This window comes from Mya arenaria, chromosome 7 (genome assembly GCF_026914265.1).
Source record: "Mya arenaria isolate MELC-2E11 chromosome 7, ASM2691426v1".
NCBI classification, from domain to species: Eukaryota; Metazoa; Mollusca; class Bivalvia; order Myida; family Myidae; genus Mya; species Mya arenaria.
Window position 1 is genome coordinate 16,098,646 of NC_069128.1, and position 18,535 is coordinate 16,117,180.

Below are 18,535 nucleotides of genomic sequence, written 5' to 3' on the forward strand. Positions count from 1 at the left end.
ACGTTATTTGGCCGAGGTTCCTCTACCTCATACATTTTGATGCGTTGTCCAGTGCCAGTTGCGGTAGTTAGAAGTTATGCTGCTGACAAGAAAAAGTAACAAAATGCAATAACTCTGCATGTAATTAGCTGAAAGAGTTTATCATTGTTCTTGTACACTGTAATTCCTCTCATGTGATTGACCATGGAATGAACTTTAATTAACTTCTATCCTGTAGTTTTAAGTTATGCTCAGGACAAGAAAAGGTAACAAAGGGAAACAACCCTGTGATTAGCTGAAATAGAGTTATGGTGACTCCAATTTACCCCCTTCAAACTTTGTTTGTTGGAAGTATACTAGTTTCAATTACTTTGAGATTGGGGTGCACTGACTACTATTTAAGATTTTATGCACCAGTCACTTCACCAGTCACCCAGATCCGGGGGTATACCGGGGATAGCCGAGGAAATGTGCCGTGTTATTACCTTCCAGGTGGCCCCGCAGTTCTGGGTGAATGTTGTGGTTTGTCTTCGCACCAAAAATATCGGGGAATGGGCCTTACCTAGGGTCCCTGTGGTGCGGGGGCATTTGGCGGGGATTTTACCAGCAGTTCGTCCCCGCAGGCCGGGGATTTTACCTGGGCTTGGCTGGACTGAAAGTCAAAGTCCCCGCTATTTCTCGGACCTGGGGGGGCCATGGTTACAATTGACTGGTGCATTACTATGTTACATTGACGCAATACCGTGACCTATTTGTTACTCACATTACATATGACTCATTGAACTAAAAGAAGAATTCACTTTTTCAAGCATATAATTCTTTGCAAATTATTTACAGCTATCGAAAGTGGATATGATTGTTCACAACTGTCTTGAATTTTCAAGAAAAACCAACAACAGTAATTTCAAAATTTCAAAATGGAAAGAGTAAAAATAAAATAATAATGTCCTTTATTACGGAAATTACATATAATTGTAAAAATTGTAAATGACATTACCTTAAATGGAAGAATAACAAAAGCTGTCACAGAAATGTGACAAATGCCCTAGAATAAGCCTGGATGAAACCATAATAAGTCATTTAAGTATATAACATATATGTTAAATAAAAGGTTTGATTAGAATCCGTTTATCTTAACCAATGCGCTCAAGAGGTGCTCTACAAATCTGTGGAAATTGATTGGAGTTTCCGTTAGGTAAAACATCATGGCTGAGAATTTCAAAGGTTTGTTTAAAATCAACCACAAAACTATCAGGTAAAACATCATGGCTCAGAGAAATACAAGGTTTTTTTTAAAATCAACCACAAATCGTGACTTCACCTTCGAGATGAGAATACATATCACATGAGCAATGCACCATTGCATGGAATGGACCTTAACAATTTTGAGATTTTTATTCATATTTAAAACCAGGTAATATGGCTGTGAAGATTATTTTGCTATGATCGATTTAAATCCCTTCAGTATCCTGTGACAATGCTGTTTTAAGATAACCCTCGTAATCTTTCGACTTTTCTCCATAAACAGTTTAGATCCTTTATGACTGCATGTTAAAAAATATTTATGTTTCTGTTTGAGCTATTTTTTGTACATAACAACTTTTATTTGACAAACCAAATTGGTTAATTTAAAAATTTTAAATACTAAAAGGAACTTTGTAATATGCCATTTTTTGTATCATGAAATGAAGAAAGGTAATTAATTCATTAGGAGTGTTTAAATTAAGATACTGACAGCATGAACCTTTCAACAAATGTTGATATATGGTCAAATATTGTCTTTGAAGTCAAAGACTTTGAATAGTGTTTAAGTAACAGTTAATTTTTGGATACTCTTGAGTATGTCAGTCCCTGTAGACGAAAGGTTTTGTAGCCAGTTTTCTAATTTTTCCTTGATTGTACCAGCGTGGGTTCGCGTCCCACTAAAACCAGAGTTATTTTTTTTGCAATTTTGAAATCAAAGAGTAAAATAGTTATAATATAAGAGTTTTCAGGTGCATTTCCGGAAAAAAATGGTGCCAAAACATGAGCAAGTCCCTTTAAGATGGATGAATTAAAGGCAAAGCTAACTGCAATTGGGTTTCCTTCTATATCTAACGAAAAAATTTATACATAGTTTTCACTGTTTAAGTAACACAAATTCCATGGTCATAATTGCAGCAGACTTTGTGAGGCCCCGCATGAGAGTATCACTTTAACCTTTCAGCCATATTTCACACAGACACTTCATACGAGCCCTACATTGATCCATCCCAGTTAATTGAGGGTAATCATTATCCGATTCAAACTAACCCATCTTTATTTCTTGATCTTTTCTCTCTGGTCCATGAGATAATTAGCAGATAAATCAAGTAATAAGAAGAGAGGGACCAATCACAGGGAACATGGAAAATACATGTCTGACTACAGGAAATATTAAGCTGGTGGTCACTGGAAGTGGCCACAGAAGTGATTTGATGTCTAATTAATATCACCCTTCCAGCACAGAGATGGTACTTTAAAGGCATTGTTTGGTAAGCTCGGGGTTGTCCGGTTAGGTTCGGGGATGTCCAGGTTAGTGCAGTGGTTAGTGCACTTGCTTCTCACCTGAAGACCACCCAGGTTTGATTCCCGGCCTGGGTGCATTTGAGTTTGGTTAGTGGTCACAAAGCTGGACAAGTGGGTTTTCTTCGGGTACACCAGATTTTCACACAACACAAAACCACACTCTCATGCAACATCGTGCCAACTAGAGTGACTTAGTATAAGTTAGCATTATAAACTTTCTTCACAACTGTTGTAAAATATATAATGTTTAAACTAAAGGCGTTGTGTTTTTTGCATGGAATTGAGCAATTTTACCTATAAACACTGAAATTAATCTTTGACCCAAAGGGGACTACTAAACACACCTGCTTGACACACACGTCCATTATCAACGGTGCTAATGTTTAATTGAGGTATGCATTGCGCAGGTGTGCTAAAGGCAAACTGAGATACCGATAAAAGTGAGCACAGTGATATGGATAAAAACGAAAACTTTCTAAGAGACATTAAATAAAAGATGCAGATAAAACCTTTATCCCTCAATATCCATTGTAACCAACAACAAGGACATCCATCAGTTGGACAATAGCAGACCAACAAAAACACAATTTACTGATTAAACAATGATCATTCACTTACCAGATTGTAGACAGATAGAAGAAAGGCCTCCACGCCCCCACACTTCTGAAACAGAGAGAAATCATAAAAAATCAGATATAACACAACAATTTTTAGGCTGTAGGCCGCTAGGCCTGCAGACTTTTATAACCGTATCTCGGAAATCGCATCGGCAGATCAACATAACATTTTTAACTTTTAGCGAATTAATGCGCGCACGGGCGTATCAACCCCAGCACGCTTAGAACTGCGTGGGTCAACGACTTAATTTACATTAACATTTACATCGAAAATACCTAGTAAGCAATCTGCTCTAATTGCTACAGACTAGGTTCTGCATATTGATCAGCTTGCTAATAGTAGCGCCGCAATGAGTCTTCAGTCTATGTTATGCGGTTAATATAGTTTGGAAACGCTGCGTTTTTCGTAATATAACGCACTTGATACATATTTTGATATCGGCGAGTTACAGAACGAACTATAGAAAAGTAGAATCCGCAAATAGTTGCAAAATTAACACCTACGGAATCCAATAAATACATGTATTGTATACATGTGTTAGGTTTTGCTTCGGCCGTGGACCGATAACATCTACATGTACAATGCAGTTAAGAATAGAATGTGGGTCATCGCATTCAGACAGGTTTATTCCCCGGAAATAACCTCTGAGAAGTCGTTAAAAGACTGAAAAATATGGATCGTATTATGATGCTATAAATGCTATTTAGGCATAAGATATCAAACCATAATGTTTTAAATTAAATTATGATATTTCATTTTATCCTACAATCAGTTTTTTCAAGTATAATTTCTTCGTTTTAAATTGCCTAAATCGGCTAGTTACTTGACATATTTATTGAGATTCTTAGTTTTTAATTGATTTTTTTCAATAATGTGTGTCGCATAAAACCACTCTCTTGTGTAAGTACATACTAACAACCTTTTAACCATTTAATAAATGAATATTAGGCCACACCAAATTAATGTTTAGTTCCTCAGATTTTTGCCATAAAAAATTGGAGCGAGCGAGCAAAAAAATTAAAAAAAATTGTCAGTTTTCATAAAAACCGAAGCGAGCGAAGAGCGCAAAAATATATTTTTCCTTATATTCAATATAAATAAGAAAGATTGTTCAAAATAATTGCCCTTAAACCCATTTTAATGCCATCTTGAACTGAACCTCTAATGGACATTGGGAAAATGTCGGAATACATACTATTTATTCATCCGTGTTTTAAGTACAAACATTATATGGATAAATCTAATTTCTTATATAATTGAAACGTACTTTAATATGGCGTTCATTCATAATAATAAATAACCCTGCTTTTAGTAAAAAGTTTGAAACAACTTGAATAAATCTCCCTGAATCAATTTAACATCATATGCAACTGTATTTAGACATAACTTAGGATTGATTTTGGATTTGACAAGCTTTGGTCTACCAACGGACCAACCGACGGACCGACTGACCGACATGTGCAAAGCAATATACCTCTCTTCTTTGAAAGGGGGCATAATAATTGGTATTTATATAAACAGTGTGTGTATACCACGTGAGAAATTGTGTCATAAATGCTCAGTCGGAAGGCAATATTTTGCTTCTAATGAATACTTTAAACAAAGATAACCTTACTATTTCTTCACCATATAAAATGAAACATAGTGCAGTCTACGCCGCTTACAGAACCACACCTTCGGTCTTTTACCCAGAGTTTGATTGAGAGTTTAATGGTTTCTTAAAACACTTTTGTCAAACCTTTTCACAAAACCACCACCTGCACAGTGTCAAACATTTTGAAAACAGGTTTGTTTAAGTGTTTGAGACAAATAATCACCTTATCCAAATCCAGTAAAAAAAACGAAGGCAGGCTCTTTAAACGGCATAGACTGCCCATTGATTCATTTAAAATGATGAAGAAAAATAATAGTTATCTTTGTTTTAAGTCTTCATTAGAAGCAAAATATTGCTTTCCGAGGTAGCATTTATGACTTAATTTATCACGTGGTATACACACACACTTCTTCTAAATTTTGGCCAATTTAAATTCCATTTTACGATGACAACAACACTTATTAAATGAAATAAATTTTCAATAAAAGACAAGTAAATTTTTTATCATTAAATTATTCTAAATAATTTGCTATGTCCTTATTTTATATCATAAAACCTGCAAAATCTTGCAAACAGATTCTATCCTGTCAAAGACAATTACTGAGAAAATTTCAGGAATTTTTTGTCCCTCTTATATTTCAAATAACAAAACATAATTAGTCATAAAGAAAAAGTTAAATAATGGTGACAATCAAGAAATCTGGTTTTAAAATAAAATTCCATTTGAACAATTTGCAATGGTCGGGAATAAAATTAATCAACACACTTAAATACAGGAATGTATTATGATTTCTACCATTAAAGAGCAAAATGCAATAAAACAATAGTTAAAGAACACATGATAATGTATAAAATCAATTAGCAAATGCAATAAAATATAATTAATGATAAAAATCTTGAAATGTTAAACATATTTTATGGAGTTGATAGCATGCATAGGAAAAGTAAAATGTTCACCCGCTCTTTATAATGAGAATTGCAATTAAAAAGTAAAAATTCAAACAATTAAGGAGAAAACCATGGTAACCATTATTTTTAAATGTGCACAATTAATAGAATCAAAGCGCTGAAAGCACTGTGGTATTCACTACATTACAACACAAGAATTGCCTTGCAATTGAATACAGGGCTGGTATTCCACGCTTTCCAAACCTGCAGTCCACATCCGTGTTAGGCATTTTCATTTCAAAACATAAGCCATATTCCGTAATTATAAAGAAAACCATTTTATTTCAATAGTCACACAGAAATATTTGGAGCTTTATTAGAATGTTTTTTGAATTTCAAACTCCACATGTTTTGCTTTTCTGCATTTTATTTCATTAACTTTTATGCAAAATGAAGTTTTTACCTCATAATTATTACCAAGCCCAACCCTATCTTGCTTTGGTTCAATCATTCACTGCTGGATTCTGTGTGAATGCAGATTCAGATGACACATACTGGGATCAGTGGACACAATGAATATATCGACACATCAAATATACCAAACGATAGAATGAGAACAGAGGCCACAGAAAGTGTGCACATTAAATAACATGATAATAAACATTTATAAACTCATTTTTTTATTTGATAGAACTTATTTGTGGACTAATTTATATTTAAAGAAAGCTGTTCAAATTCAAAAACCAGTTCTTTGTCAACTGATTCATAAGCTATATTTGATGTCAGAATTCAACTTCTATCAACATTTCAATAAAATGCCTTTAGATACCATTTTTAAAAGGCAGTGCAAAGGACAGCATTATCCTCGCCGCTAAATTATGTTCCACGTAATGAAAATGCTCAGCAGAGTGCGCAAAGTATCAATCTGTGCAACTGGTTTAACACTTCTAATTAAACAAACACGTTTAATTGTGAACTCCGACCTTTAAATGTCTCGTGTGACCTTGTCATCTAAGGTATAGACCCGGGTCAAGGTCACTGCATCTCGATCAGAGGACAACATTTGTACCAAGTTGTATGGTAATCCATCATTGCATAAGTAGTTATAGCGCATACACGAGCATGTGTACTCGGACCTTTAAATGTCTCGTGTGACCTTGACCTTTAAGGTATGGACTTAGGTCAAGGTCACTGCACATCGTCAATGAGGACAACATTTGTACCAAGTTGTATGGTAATCCATCAATGCATAAGTAAGTTATAGCGCATACACGAGCATGTGTACTCGGACCTTTAAGTGTCTCGTGTGACCTTGACCTTTAAGGTATGGACTTAGGTCAAGGTCACTGCACATCGTCAATGAGGACAACATTTGTACCAAGTTATATGGTAATCCATCAATGCATAAGTAGTTATAGCCTGGACACTAAATGTTACAGACAGACAGACAGACTGACAGACAGAAAGACAGACTGATGGAGGGATGAAGTGCATTCTTATAATTCCCTCCCCACTCTATGGCAGGGGATTAAAAATACAAAAAAAAAAAAATGACAACAGTATGACGTGGCCGTGGATTGAACCCCCGACCTTATGTCCCCAAAGCAAATGTTCATCCACTAGGCTTTCCAGACAGTACTGTTTATTATCTGTAAAACAATAATTAAGGCCTCCATTTCAATCCCTATTCAAACAGGCTTCAACCATATAGAAAGTGACTGAGTTTGATTTATATCAGCTAATTTAAAGAACTGTCTTCGAAACAGAACTCAAAGAAATTACGATAAAAGACTTATAACTGTACACATATATTTTATGACTATTGCGAGTGAATCTTTTTAATTACACTATTGTTGTAAGTGCAATACTAAGAAAAAAGAATGGAAAACATTAACAGTTTGAGGGGTTTGGAAATGTTTTAAATAACATGAAATAATGAAGCAGATAGAAACTTTTCGCTTTAACCCCTGAAATAACCTTTAAAGACACAATAACAACTTTAAATTGGAAGATCAATTATCTTTTTTTTCTTGTTTACTATGATGCCCATGTTCTTTGAAACATTCAACCGATTTCGCTAGCACAAAACATGCCACTACTTCTTTAAACCAACCTGCAAAATTCAATATCATCAGAACTTTGCCATAAAATTTTCTTTGAAACCCCATGCTGATGAAGTATCAGTATCGATAGTCAGAAACTCCCTTGCAAGAAGCAGGAACACTTTTGTCTTAATTACACAGCTCAATTTCTTAATTACCTTTCCGCAGAAAAGCCTTATTGTCTTAATCTTTTGGTAAATGACTTTCTTCCTTGACAAGAAAGGTTCTTGATTAAATTGGACTAGGCAGTCACTGTGGTTCAATCAATTTTATTGCATTTGCACAGAGTTCCATATTGGCAATTGGTCTAGGGCTAGCACATATTCTTACAAAATGAATCTCTCCAGTCAAAATGATACATACAGGCTAGGATTATTTTATTTTTTGAAGTATCGTCTTTTTTTTTCAATAACTTCCTTCCTTCCTTTCTACCCCTGCCTTCACAACAGTCAAACTCCCTCAGCTCATTTCTCTGTGCATTCCCTTGCCTAAGCAATTACCCAACTGTTTTCGAAAATCCCCGCCTCTACTTACCCCACCTCCCTTTGCTCAATACCCGCTTTCCTTAATCCTTCTCCGTCATACTTCCCTCTTTCTCCCTCCCATCTCTGCAAATTTTTCAATTCATCACGATCACTTTCTTTCTTCCCGCCCTTTATTCCCTCGTCAATCTTTTCACTCTCACTTCTTCTCCCTCCGTTTGACTCTGTTTCAATTTCCCCATTAGTGTATTATCCCATCCCTCTCACTTCTCATCCTCCCTGAAGTTTCCCTTTATAAACCTCATTTATTCTTTCATTTATCCCTCCTCCTTCCCTCTTTAATCCCTTGCCATCTCTAGCCTGAAGTGTTGCCCTTCCTTCACTTTAACTCCTCTTCTATCTGACCATTCTTCCTTCCTTTCTCAAACTCCTTTCTCCTTTATTATTTCTATTTCATTCTGCCCCGGTTGAAAAATTCTCCCCCCTTCAATTTAAATAAAGATAAAATTATAAATTACTGCACTTCATGACATTATTATACAATTATTGAATGACTTGTTGGTCAGTGGTCAAAACCATTTGCCCGAGGTCAGGGAACAACAAGTGAAAGTTTTGAGTCCAGCAATTTTGCTCAGCCTCATCATAACTGTATTTACAGCATTTGCGTGTGACCTTGGGTCGGATTATCAAACTAAACACATGAAAGATAAACATTTAACCCGAGACCCCTTTAAAAGTATGCCTTATTTTTTCACTCCTTTTATGGATAGCGGAAAAAAAGGAATACCAACAGAAGGCTAGAATAACCTATATATCAACTTTTGATTCATGGGGTATTTCCACTGTGATTCATGGGGTATTTCCACTGTGATTCATGGGGTATTTCCACTGTGATTCATGGGGTATTTCCACTGTGATTCATGGGGTATTTCCACTGTGATTCATGGGATATTTCCACTGTGATTCATGGGGTATTTTCACTGTGATTCATGTCCACTGTGATTCATGGGGTATTTCCACTGTGATTCATGGGGTATTTCCACTGTGATTCATTGGGTATTTCCACTGACATATATCAGTACTTAAACTCCAAAAGGAGAGGTGTTCTTTATTATTCTTTAAAATTCTATTAATATATCAATATGTACGTAAGTTTAATGTAAATATCTTAATTCGAAAATCATAAGTTTCAATTTGGCCATTAAATACGTAATTTATAAAAAACAACAACACCATTTCAAATTCAAAGTTCTACGTTACTTTAATGGATCAGACAGATCGAGTCTCAGACATGCACGGTTTACAATAGTATTACAAAATCTGAAGATGGATTAAATCGAAAATTGATCTGATAAGGGCAACACATATACCAGCAGCTATTGATAGTTATTTTGTCATAATCGATTATTGAAAATATATCTGTCTCTCCATTATTTTACACCATTTCATCCCACTTTCTCATCTTTTTAAAAAGAAATTTCCCCGATCTTATCATCTAAATTAATGCTCCCTTTTAAGATACCCAAAGAACAATAATATTGTGGATGCCTGTTGACCCCATGGAGAGAAGGGGAGAGAATTGTTTGTTTCAGTGTAAGATCATAATATATTTCACCGAGTGAGCACCAAAATTCATATTTCACAAATGGCGTAGCCCCATGTGAAATATTCACTTTTGGTGTTCACGAGGTGAAATATATTGATATCTTACACCAAAACAAACTCTTTTTTTAATTATAATGCCTAAAATTGGAATAAAAAGTCATTTCATTACATTTTTTAAGAAAAATGTACCAATTCGTATGAGCATGTAACGTCATTTCGGAAATAACGTAATTTAAATATGTGTCCAAGCCCAGTAAGCACTGAGGTTTGATTTATTCCTGAAATCAGCCTTAATTTCAAAACAGCTAAAAATACCTAATTGATATTTTCACTGTTTGAAAAAGTAAAATATCAATTTTATTTCACTCAAAAATCTCTATAAACCACCAGAAAGCAAATAATAAATATCATTCTCGTATAATAATTCAAAAGGGTTTTATGAGTAGGGAACTTCATTAATTTGCTATTAATTTAGCTATATATAAATCAACACAATAGGAATTAAAATAATGAAATGGTTAGTCCTGAGTCAGAACATGCATAGGAATTTAATGGTAATGCAAAATTAAAAAAAAAAAATGTGAAGTGGTTTTAAAAGCATGAAAGTATTTGATTATGAATCGATCATTGATCATTTTTGTATCTCTGGTAATTGAAATTTGGTCCAATTGCCAACACTTCAGTTACATGCAATTTTACCCATGGAAACTGAAGTTCCGTGAGTGGGCAATCCTCTTACAATTTCTACTAATTAAACTCTAAAGCTACTTTGTCTCATTACCTTAAATTGTGATCATGCAGTTACTGAGCAGTTCAATCAATTTTCCGTAAATTCGTTACCATGGTAACCAATATTGGAAAAGGCCAGGTGTTGTCAGCAATAAATCAGGTCTGCTTTTGACGCTTCGATTTATGGGTAGAAAAAAGACCAGTTTTGTCAGCATTCATTCCTTTTCAGACATTAATTTTTGGTTCACTTCTGCTGTAAATTTGGGGTTTTTGGTAATTTTAGGAAAGTATAGGAATCTGTTCATTGTGTTTCATTTCTTGGGTCACAAATTGCATTAATAGCTATGTTGGGATTTTCATGAGTGCCTAATATCTTGGCAAGCTGATCTTCGGAAAGAAGTTTTTTAGTACATAAATCATGTACAATAAAAGTTTGGCCGATGAAAAGAGCACCATGATTATCTAATCTCTATCAATTTGTCACACATACAATTTAAACATTTCACTTTTCAAGAATATGATTTTTTGGAGAGTTCTTTTTTTTTTTGACATGCTAATTAACCATGCAGGAAATCAATTTTATGACATCTCTGAGGGAAGGAAATTTTAATATGACTGAACATTTGGTATTAAATTTATTAGTTCATTTAAGTTCATATTCACAGTTGGAAATGGTTAGGATGTTTTTCTATTTCAAGAAATACATTAAGAATTTATAAGGACACATAAAAATTAGTACAACTTTTGTTTAAACTTATATATATTTATAATGATTGTGAAACAGGTTATGACAAGATTATATTAATCACTTTCATTTGTATGATGTTACGCGAGTGTGTGGTCTTGTGTTATGGGGGAAAACCCAAGTACCCGTACGAAACCCACTTGTCCAGCTTGGTGACCACTAACCAAACTCACATGCTGGGCGCCCAGGCAGGGAATCGAATCCGGGTCACCTTCGTGAGAAGCCAGTGTGCAAATCACTGTGCTAACCGGACAAACATTGGGTTACCGCTATAAATACCCCTAGTTTTTAAAGACAAAGTAAATAAAGCAAAACTATATTTCCAAAGAAAAAAATACAAAAAAAAAGTGGTGAAGTTACCTATATCAGGGTTCTCATTATTTCAGGTCTTGAAAAGTAAAGTAACCGCAGCCAGCTTTAAACTTTAGTCTTCGTCTACTTAAAATTCACTTATTTTTCCAATTTTGAACTGGCCCAATTTGACATTTGAACTGTCCACTTTGGCCCGCAATGAATTAGTTTAAACAGTATTTTATTCCAAATTAACAAACAAAAACATTTACAATTTTTTACAAAAAATAAGGATTGGAAAATATATCTGTCTCTCCATTTAATTTTTTTTGGAAACTAGGCTTTTTAAACAGACAAATAATTAAACGACCCAAAAATTACACATATGCTTGTGTGTTTTTTGTTAATTTGATTGATTTTATTTAATCAAATAAGCTTTTTGTGTACATTTGCGGTCAAAATGCCAGTAACTCAGAGACTTATTTAAAGTGCATGTAATAATATCCACTGTTATTGCATTTAATAAATGTAGCTGTATACTTGGGTTAAGATTCCAAACATCTGTGTCACTATTGTCATTTGATTTTTTTTAAACCATGTTCTATATCAATTTCTATTTGCTCAATGTAAATGATGCCGGGCATGACATTTGTTGTGACCAAGGCTTGAAAACTTAAGGCTAAATTTATTGTTGAGAAACAATTTTTCATGCATAATCATTTTTAATCATTTGACTTGAAAGACAAGACACCAAATTGCGCCACAATGCATTAAAGCTGGATTTTTTGTTTGTCGATGCAATTTTGCAAACCTAAGATTTGAGCAAGATGTAAGCACTTGTATTTCAAACACATAAAGGAAGAATTAGTTTTTGACTCCAGATGATACTTTATCATCTAAAATTTCATGCACACAAATATTTTTTAAAAGTTAATTAAAATTTAGATTAAATTCAAGAACCAGGAAAAATGTTTTAAAAATTTTACCTAATGATTAAGTTTTTCCCAAAGATGGCTCACATTAGTGAAAGATACAATGCAGAATTATTTTTGGAACAAGTTTCATGAAGATTTTATAAAATCTTTTAGATATGTCATGGGGAAATATTTCCTAAGACTTGATCTAGTGGCCTGAGGTGACCAATATTCACAAATGTTCAACACAACATGTAGACAAGTATTCTGACAAAGTTTCATAACAATTGGATAAAAACTTTTGACTTTATGACATGGAATAACAACTTTCTAAGATTTAACCAAGTGACCTAGATTTTGACCTGAGGTGACCCATATTCACAACTTTTTAAGACAACATTAAGACATATATTCTGTAAAAGTTTCAGAACAATTGGATATAAACTATTGTCTTTGTGACATGGAATAAAATCTACTTAAGATTTGACCTAATGACCTCAGGTGACCCATTTTCACAATGTTCAAGACAACATGTAGACAAGTATTCTGACAAAGATTTGACCTAATGACCTCAGGTGACCCATTTTCACAATGTTCAAGACAACATGTAGACAAGTATTCTGACAAAGATTTGACCTAATGACCTCAGGTGACCCATTTTCACAATGTTCAAGACAACATGTAGACAAGTATTCTGACAAAGATTCATAACAATGTGTAAAACTATTAACTTAATGACATGGAATAAAAACTGTAATGCAGAATTGTTAATGACCGCCCACACACCCACCAAGCGGCTTTTGCCAATCTATAACCAGTAGTTTTTCGATGAAAACTATTAAGGCTAATAAAAACAAAAAAAGCATATGATTTAGGTAAAAAATATCAGCCTTTTATTAAAGTTTTTGTTTAAATAAAGCGCTAAAACTTTGCTTATATTTCCTATCTGTACCTAAATCCTATACATTTTTTGTTCTGATCATTGAAGTAAAATAAGCTAGTCACAAAATGCATTAAAATAAAAAAATAAAAAATTGCATCAAGCTTTATTGTGGGCCTTTAATATATTGAATTATTGTAAGTCATGGCTAACAAAAATATTTACACAACGCTAACAACACCTAAGCTATTGGAGATGACTTTTTTTAAGAAAAAAAACAACACAATACTCTAAAACTGCTTTACAATAATATTTTATAACAATTTCCTCTAACAAGCGAAATTATTTTTTTTAAAATAACACGCGATAATCTAATACTATGATTTAAAAACAATTTTCCTCTAACAATCGAAATTACTACAAAACAACAGTCAGAATACTCCCATCTAAAACTAAATTAATTTTGTTTACTTCGAAAGACAAGGTTCATCATTCAACCATAAACTTTGCACGAAGATACAGCTTTGCAGAATGATACAGCTTTCAAAAGGCATTGTACATGTAACTTAAAGCAGCGCACACAACTACTTTTATAAATAATGGGAGATTGGTTTTCATAATGATTTCCATGCGGATATTACAGGAAAGTCGCAATAGATCAAAGTGTAACTAGATCATAGGAACGGAGCTTCAGCAAATTACTATGGAAAATGATACCACGCTCATGATCTATAATTTCTGTAGGGAAATAAAGGGGCAAATATTTGCAATAAAAACCACTTTTAACAAACTTTCGATAAAATTTAAAGATGCAGGATGATATCTGAAATGCTATTTAATATACTTGTTTAGGATTTTATAATTACTACATGCATCACCATTTTCTATCATTCTCCAATACAAACTTATGAGCTGCACTAAATCAGGTTCAATTAAGTTAATATAAATTAGCGAGGAGGAAACATCATAGTAAGGAAAAGGTGTTTATTGAACTTGGTCCCTAAATATACACATCTTTAACAATATGACTTATTTTTGGTGTTTTCAGACAAGGAAGATTAGGATGGACAAGTTATCGATGCCACCAACTTTATAGTTATGAGTACAAACTTTTAAATGTGCACAATATAGGTTTCCACTAGATAAAAGCACAGTGATTCTTTTACCTCTGCATTCTGCATCCTGAACGTACAGATAGTTCAGATGATGAAGTATTTCAATTCATGTGTGTTCTCAGGACGCATTAAAGTTGCTAGAAGACAGCCCTTTCCATACCGATTTTTCTGATTTCTTAACTTTTTTTCTCTATCTTTTTATCTGTTCATGCGTGGTGTTTTTTATCGTTAAGAGCCAAATGGGTTAAAACATAATTATGTATCAAAATTAATTATAAAAACATTTTTTAGCATTTATAAAGTGCAACCAGTAGTGTGACGCTTTCAAATTCTACTTCGCTCAAAAGGCTCCCTTCTGTTCAATGACTGATGATCTTTGTATCTTGACACATCTGTGGCCAAGTACGGGCCTCAGAGTCTGGTTATTTAAGTATCCAGCACATTTCTCATCAAAGTCACCAGAAATTATAAATAGGTACTATAGGAATGTAGGGCAAATTAAACACCTGCCATTCATTCAGTAAAGGTTAAATGGCGATTCTGTTGCAAGCTTTCAGAGTATTATGTGCTCGATGCAACACATGGAATACAAAATAACACAGCTTGCTTTATTATATTGTTTCTTAACTGAACTCTGAAAAGGCTGTTTTTCCAGACATTTTTTTACACAAACTGCAACTTGTTTGGGCAGCCATTTTAGCCGTTTCATGTTAAAATTAAATGGCGACCGATCAGCATTTTATAAAAAGCTATTTCAGTAATGATAACCATGCCTAGCAGTTCAGCTACTGCTGTCTTGAGTTCATTACGTCTGCAGGATTGTGCTTATTCAGTCATTGAAAGCATGAATGAACAATCCCAGATTCTGTGTGGCTGCATTATCTCTAAAGCCAAGCTCGTGCGGTTTTGCAGCTTTAATGATCAAAACAACACAGGTTGATGCCATTTCAGACATGTAAACCTTTGGCAATGACTGAGAGGTAGATTTAGGTCTCAAAACCGGTAATTTGGGTTCAAAAGCGGTAGAATTCCTAATTCCTTTAATTTTCAGTCAAAAACAATGATGGAAATAATGTAAACAAAAACTTGATATTTGTTACAATGTTTAGATTTTCGAAAAATACGCATAAAATGGTTAAGAGACCTGCCAAATGTCAGTGTTTGATTGAGAAACAGAAGGAATATTACCTCTGACTTGTAAAAGCAAGTTTATATTCAGAAGAGCTGCTAAAAAATCAAATCAGACGGCCAAAACAGGTCAGTGCGGATGACTTCAGAATTGTATATGTCAATTTTCCCGCCAAAATGTCGTAAAATTTTATACACTGTAGATAATTAATTACACCTTGGAAATGTTGTTTTATTTATTGTTTTGACAGTTTTATTATGTCTTTGATATTTACAAACATGCTATAAAGCTGCACTCTCACAAATTGACAGTTTTGACAACTTCTGTATTTTTTGTCTTGGATTTGGAATGAGCCAACTTTTGCGTAAATGTCTGGAAACCAGTGATACAAGATTGCTGACCATAAGATCAGATCACAGGTATTCATATTTACGTTTGAAAATTGATATTTTATGGCCAAAAGCGCTACAAACACTCCTGTGACATTTTAGGAAATTCCTAACATTAGAGCTTATTTGAACTTTTGATAGTCATACTAACACTTTTATATTTGGAACAAGCATTTGTTTACATTTCACACAAAATACCCATTGTTCCAATATCATAGAGATGATTTTTAACTATGACGTATTTGCCAAATAAGTATAAAAAAAAGCCTGAAAAATGCTGTGTTCGCTACGCTACACAGCGCCAACAATTTCTAAAGGGGTCCCAAAAGTGGAGGTGAAAAACCCTGCTTGGCTCAATGTCGAACCAACACTGCTGATGATACAGTTTGGGTGATGTTCAGAGCATCCTGTGCCCTTCTTGTGTGCACACAATTATATGTTGAATTGCCCTTTTTTGAAATATCATAATTCATCTTAAGTAAACTATAAATTAAAAGAAATGCAAAATGCCATTAAGTTGCACAAGACACATCTGATATTGTTGTGCTAGATACAAAATTCCATCCCATTGGAATTGCAGTTAAAGGAAGGGGACTAACTCTATCTGCAGATAAAAATATTTTCTGTGAATTGTTGTTTCTTGCTGAAAAATGGCAATCCAATGCTACAAAGGGTGGCAATATTGTCTATGGATGCTGACTTTGTTTTATCTTTTGCTTTCCGGTGGTTTATTTAAGGAATGAATTTTGGGGGTTGATGTCATTATCAGGAATGAACGCAGATGGGCTGGTTAGTGTGGTGTCCAAACGACTCCACACATACAGTGCTCCAGCTAGACCGTTCTGCAATGGCGCAGCGCCCGCGCCCTTTTAAAATGCGCCCGGCCACCTTTGATCCCGGTAGTGCCCTTTTATATCTAAATGCCCTTTCAACCACATCAGAGACATGCCGCCCTTTTCATATTGATGATCCACAGTATTGATCGAAGGCCGCTGTTTTATTCTCCCCGCCTCAACGCTAATCAAGTTTACAGTCGCTCCGCCCATCGACCAATCAAGCACCGCGATACTTTTTTTGGCGTAAGGCAATAGCCGGTTGTTGACATAAGTTACACGAATATGTTCTATATCCCGCCCATAAAAAAAAAGGGCGGTGTTTATGACTGACATATTTATATTTTTAAAATAAGTTCAAAGGAAGCCAGTTACGTAAATTTGTTGTCCGCTATCGTCATTTCTATCGCTAATAACCCAAACCTTAAAAACATGCCTTTTTCACATATGTGCCTATTTTACGAACAATTTCCTTTTTTTATTCATAAATTCATTGTTTGTTGTGACAATGCTGCAAACCAATGACTATTTACCGTTTCCTGATTTTGACATGGTTAAAGGCAATTAAGAACACACTGAGTTTATCTACGAAGCAATGTTTTAAACGCCTGGGGTTAAATTTTAGGACGTATATAGGGATTTCTCAGCGTATAATATGTAGTCCATATAATTTCATAAATGAGTATTAAAATGTTAAAACAGTTTCAAAAACGCTCATAGATGTGGCTATATAATATGTTATGCTAATTTATAGATATATTTTTATATTTTAACTAATAATGGTCAAAATTAAAAGCTGCAACCCCATATCCATCAAGACCCTAGTTACATACAATAATTGTGAAGCAAAAATATTACTACTATTAAACTGTTATGAACGTAAAAGGTGAAATGAAAAGGACAGACACAAACGTGCACGACTCTTCCTGGATTCCTTAATTGACATATCCTCGTGACAAGTGCGAGTCGTATTTCGCAAGTTTTAGATGGCAACTTTTTGACCGCGAAAAAACGTCCACTTTGCATTCACACACGCGTGTCAATAAGTGTCAATTAACACTCGTCTAGCAAGTCCTAGAAGTTTATAGTATATAAGAGTATGGTAATTAGCATTGGTCATATTGCTAGAAATCTAGAAATTGAAAGAGTTGCTGTACTTACAAATTGTCTAAACACACGGATTGTTTTTTTGTTCAGAAACAAATTGTCACGAGTTTAGCTTTCGAGCTTGCTACAACAGAAAGAATCTGTCAAATTGTCACATAACAGAGTTTAGCTTACGAGCTTGCTCATATAGAAATAATCTATCAAATTGTCACTAAAAGAGTTCAGCTTTCGAGCTTGCTCACACAGAAAGAATCTGTCAAATTGTCACAAGAAAGCTCAGCTTTGAAATGCCTTCAGCCAAGAGGCGCATTGCCACAGATGAGCGCGACAATGCCAAAGTCGCCAAGTTTATTAATACAATTGTATCCTTCTTCAAAAAACCCAACCAGACCTCCCCAAAGCTACTGAGTGCCAGACCTTTGTTGACACCACAATCGAATTCGACCACACCAGCGATACAAGCCCCGGGGACGACCACATCAGCAACACCACCAGCGGCGGAGACCACATCAGCACCACTACCCCCGGCGACGACCACATCAGCGACACCAACAGCAGCGGAGACCACATCAGCATCACTACCCCCGG

The 18,535-nt window shown here is 34.6% G+C and overlaps 1 protein-coding gene across 1 annotated transcript in view; it reads right to left on the minus strand.

Annotated features, from left to right (window-relative positions):
- The window catches only part of LOC128240639 (hyccin-like), a 71,361-nt gene that overhangs the window by 37,617 nt on the left and 15,209 nt on the right, over window positions 1-18,535 (minus strand). The window contains exon 5 of the mRNA XM_052957350.1: window positions 3,145-3,189. Within this exon, the coding sequence (XP_052813310.1) occupies window positions 3,145-3,189 (45 nt within the window). The remainder of the gene's footprint in view (window positions 1-3,144; window positions 3,190-18,535) is intronic.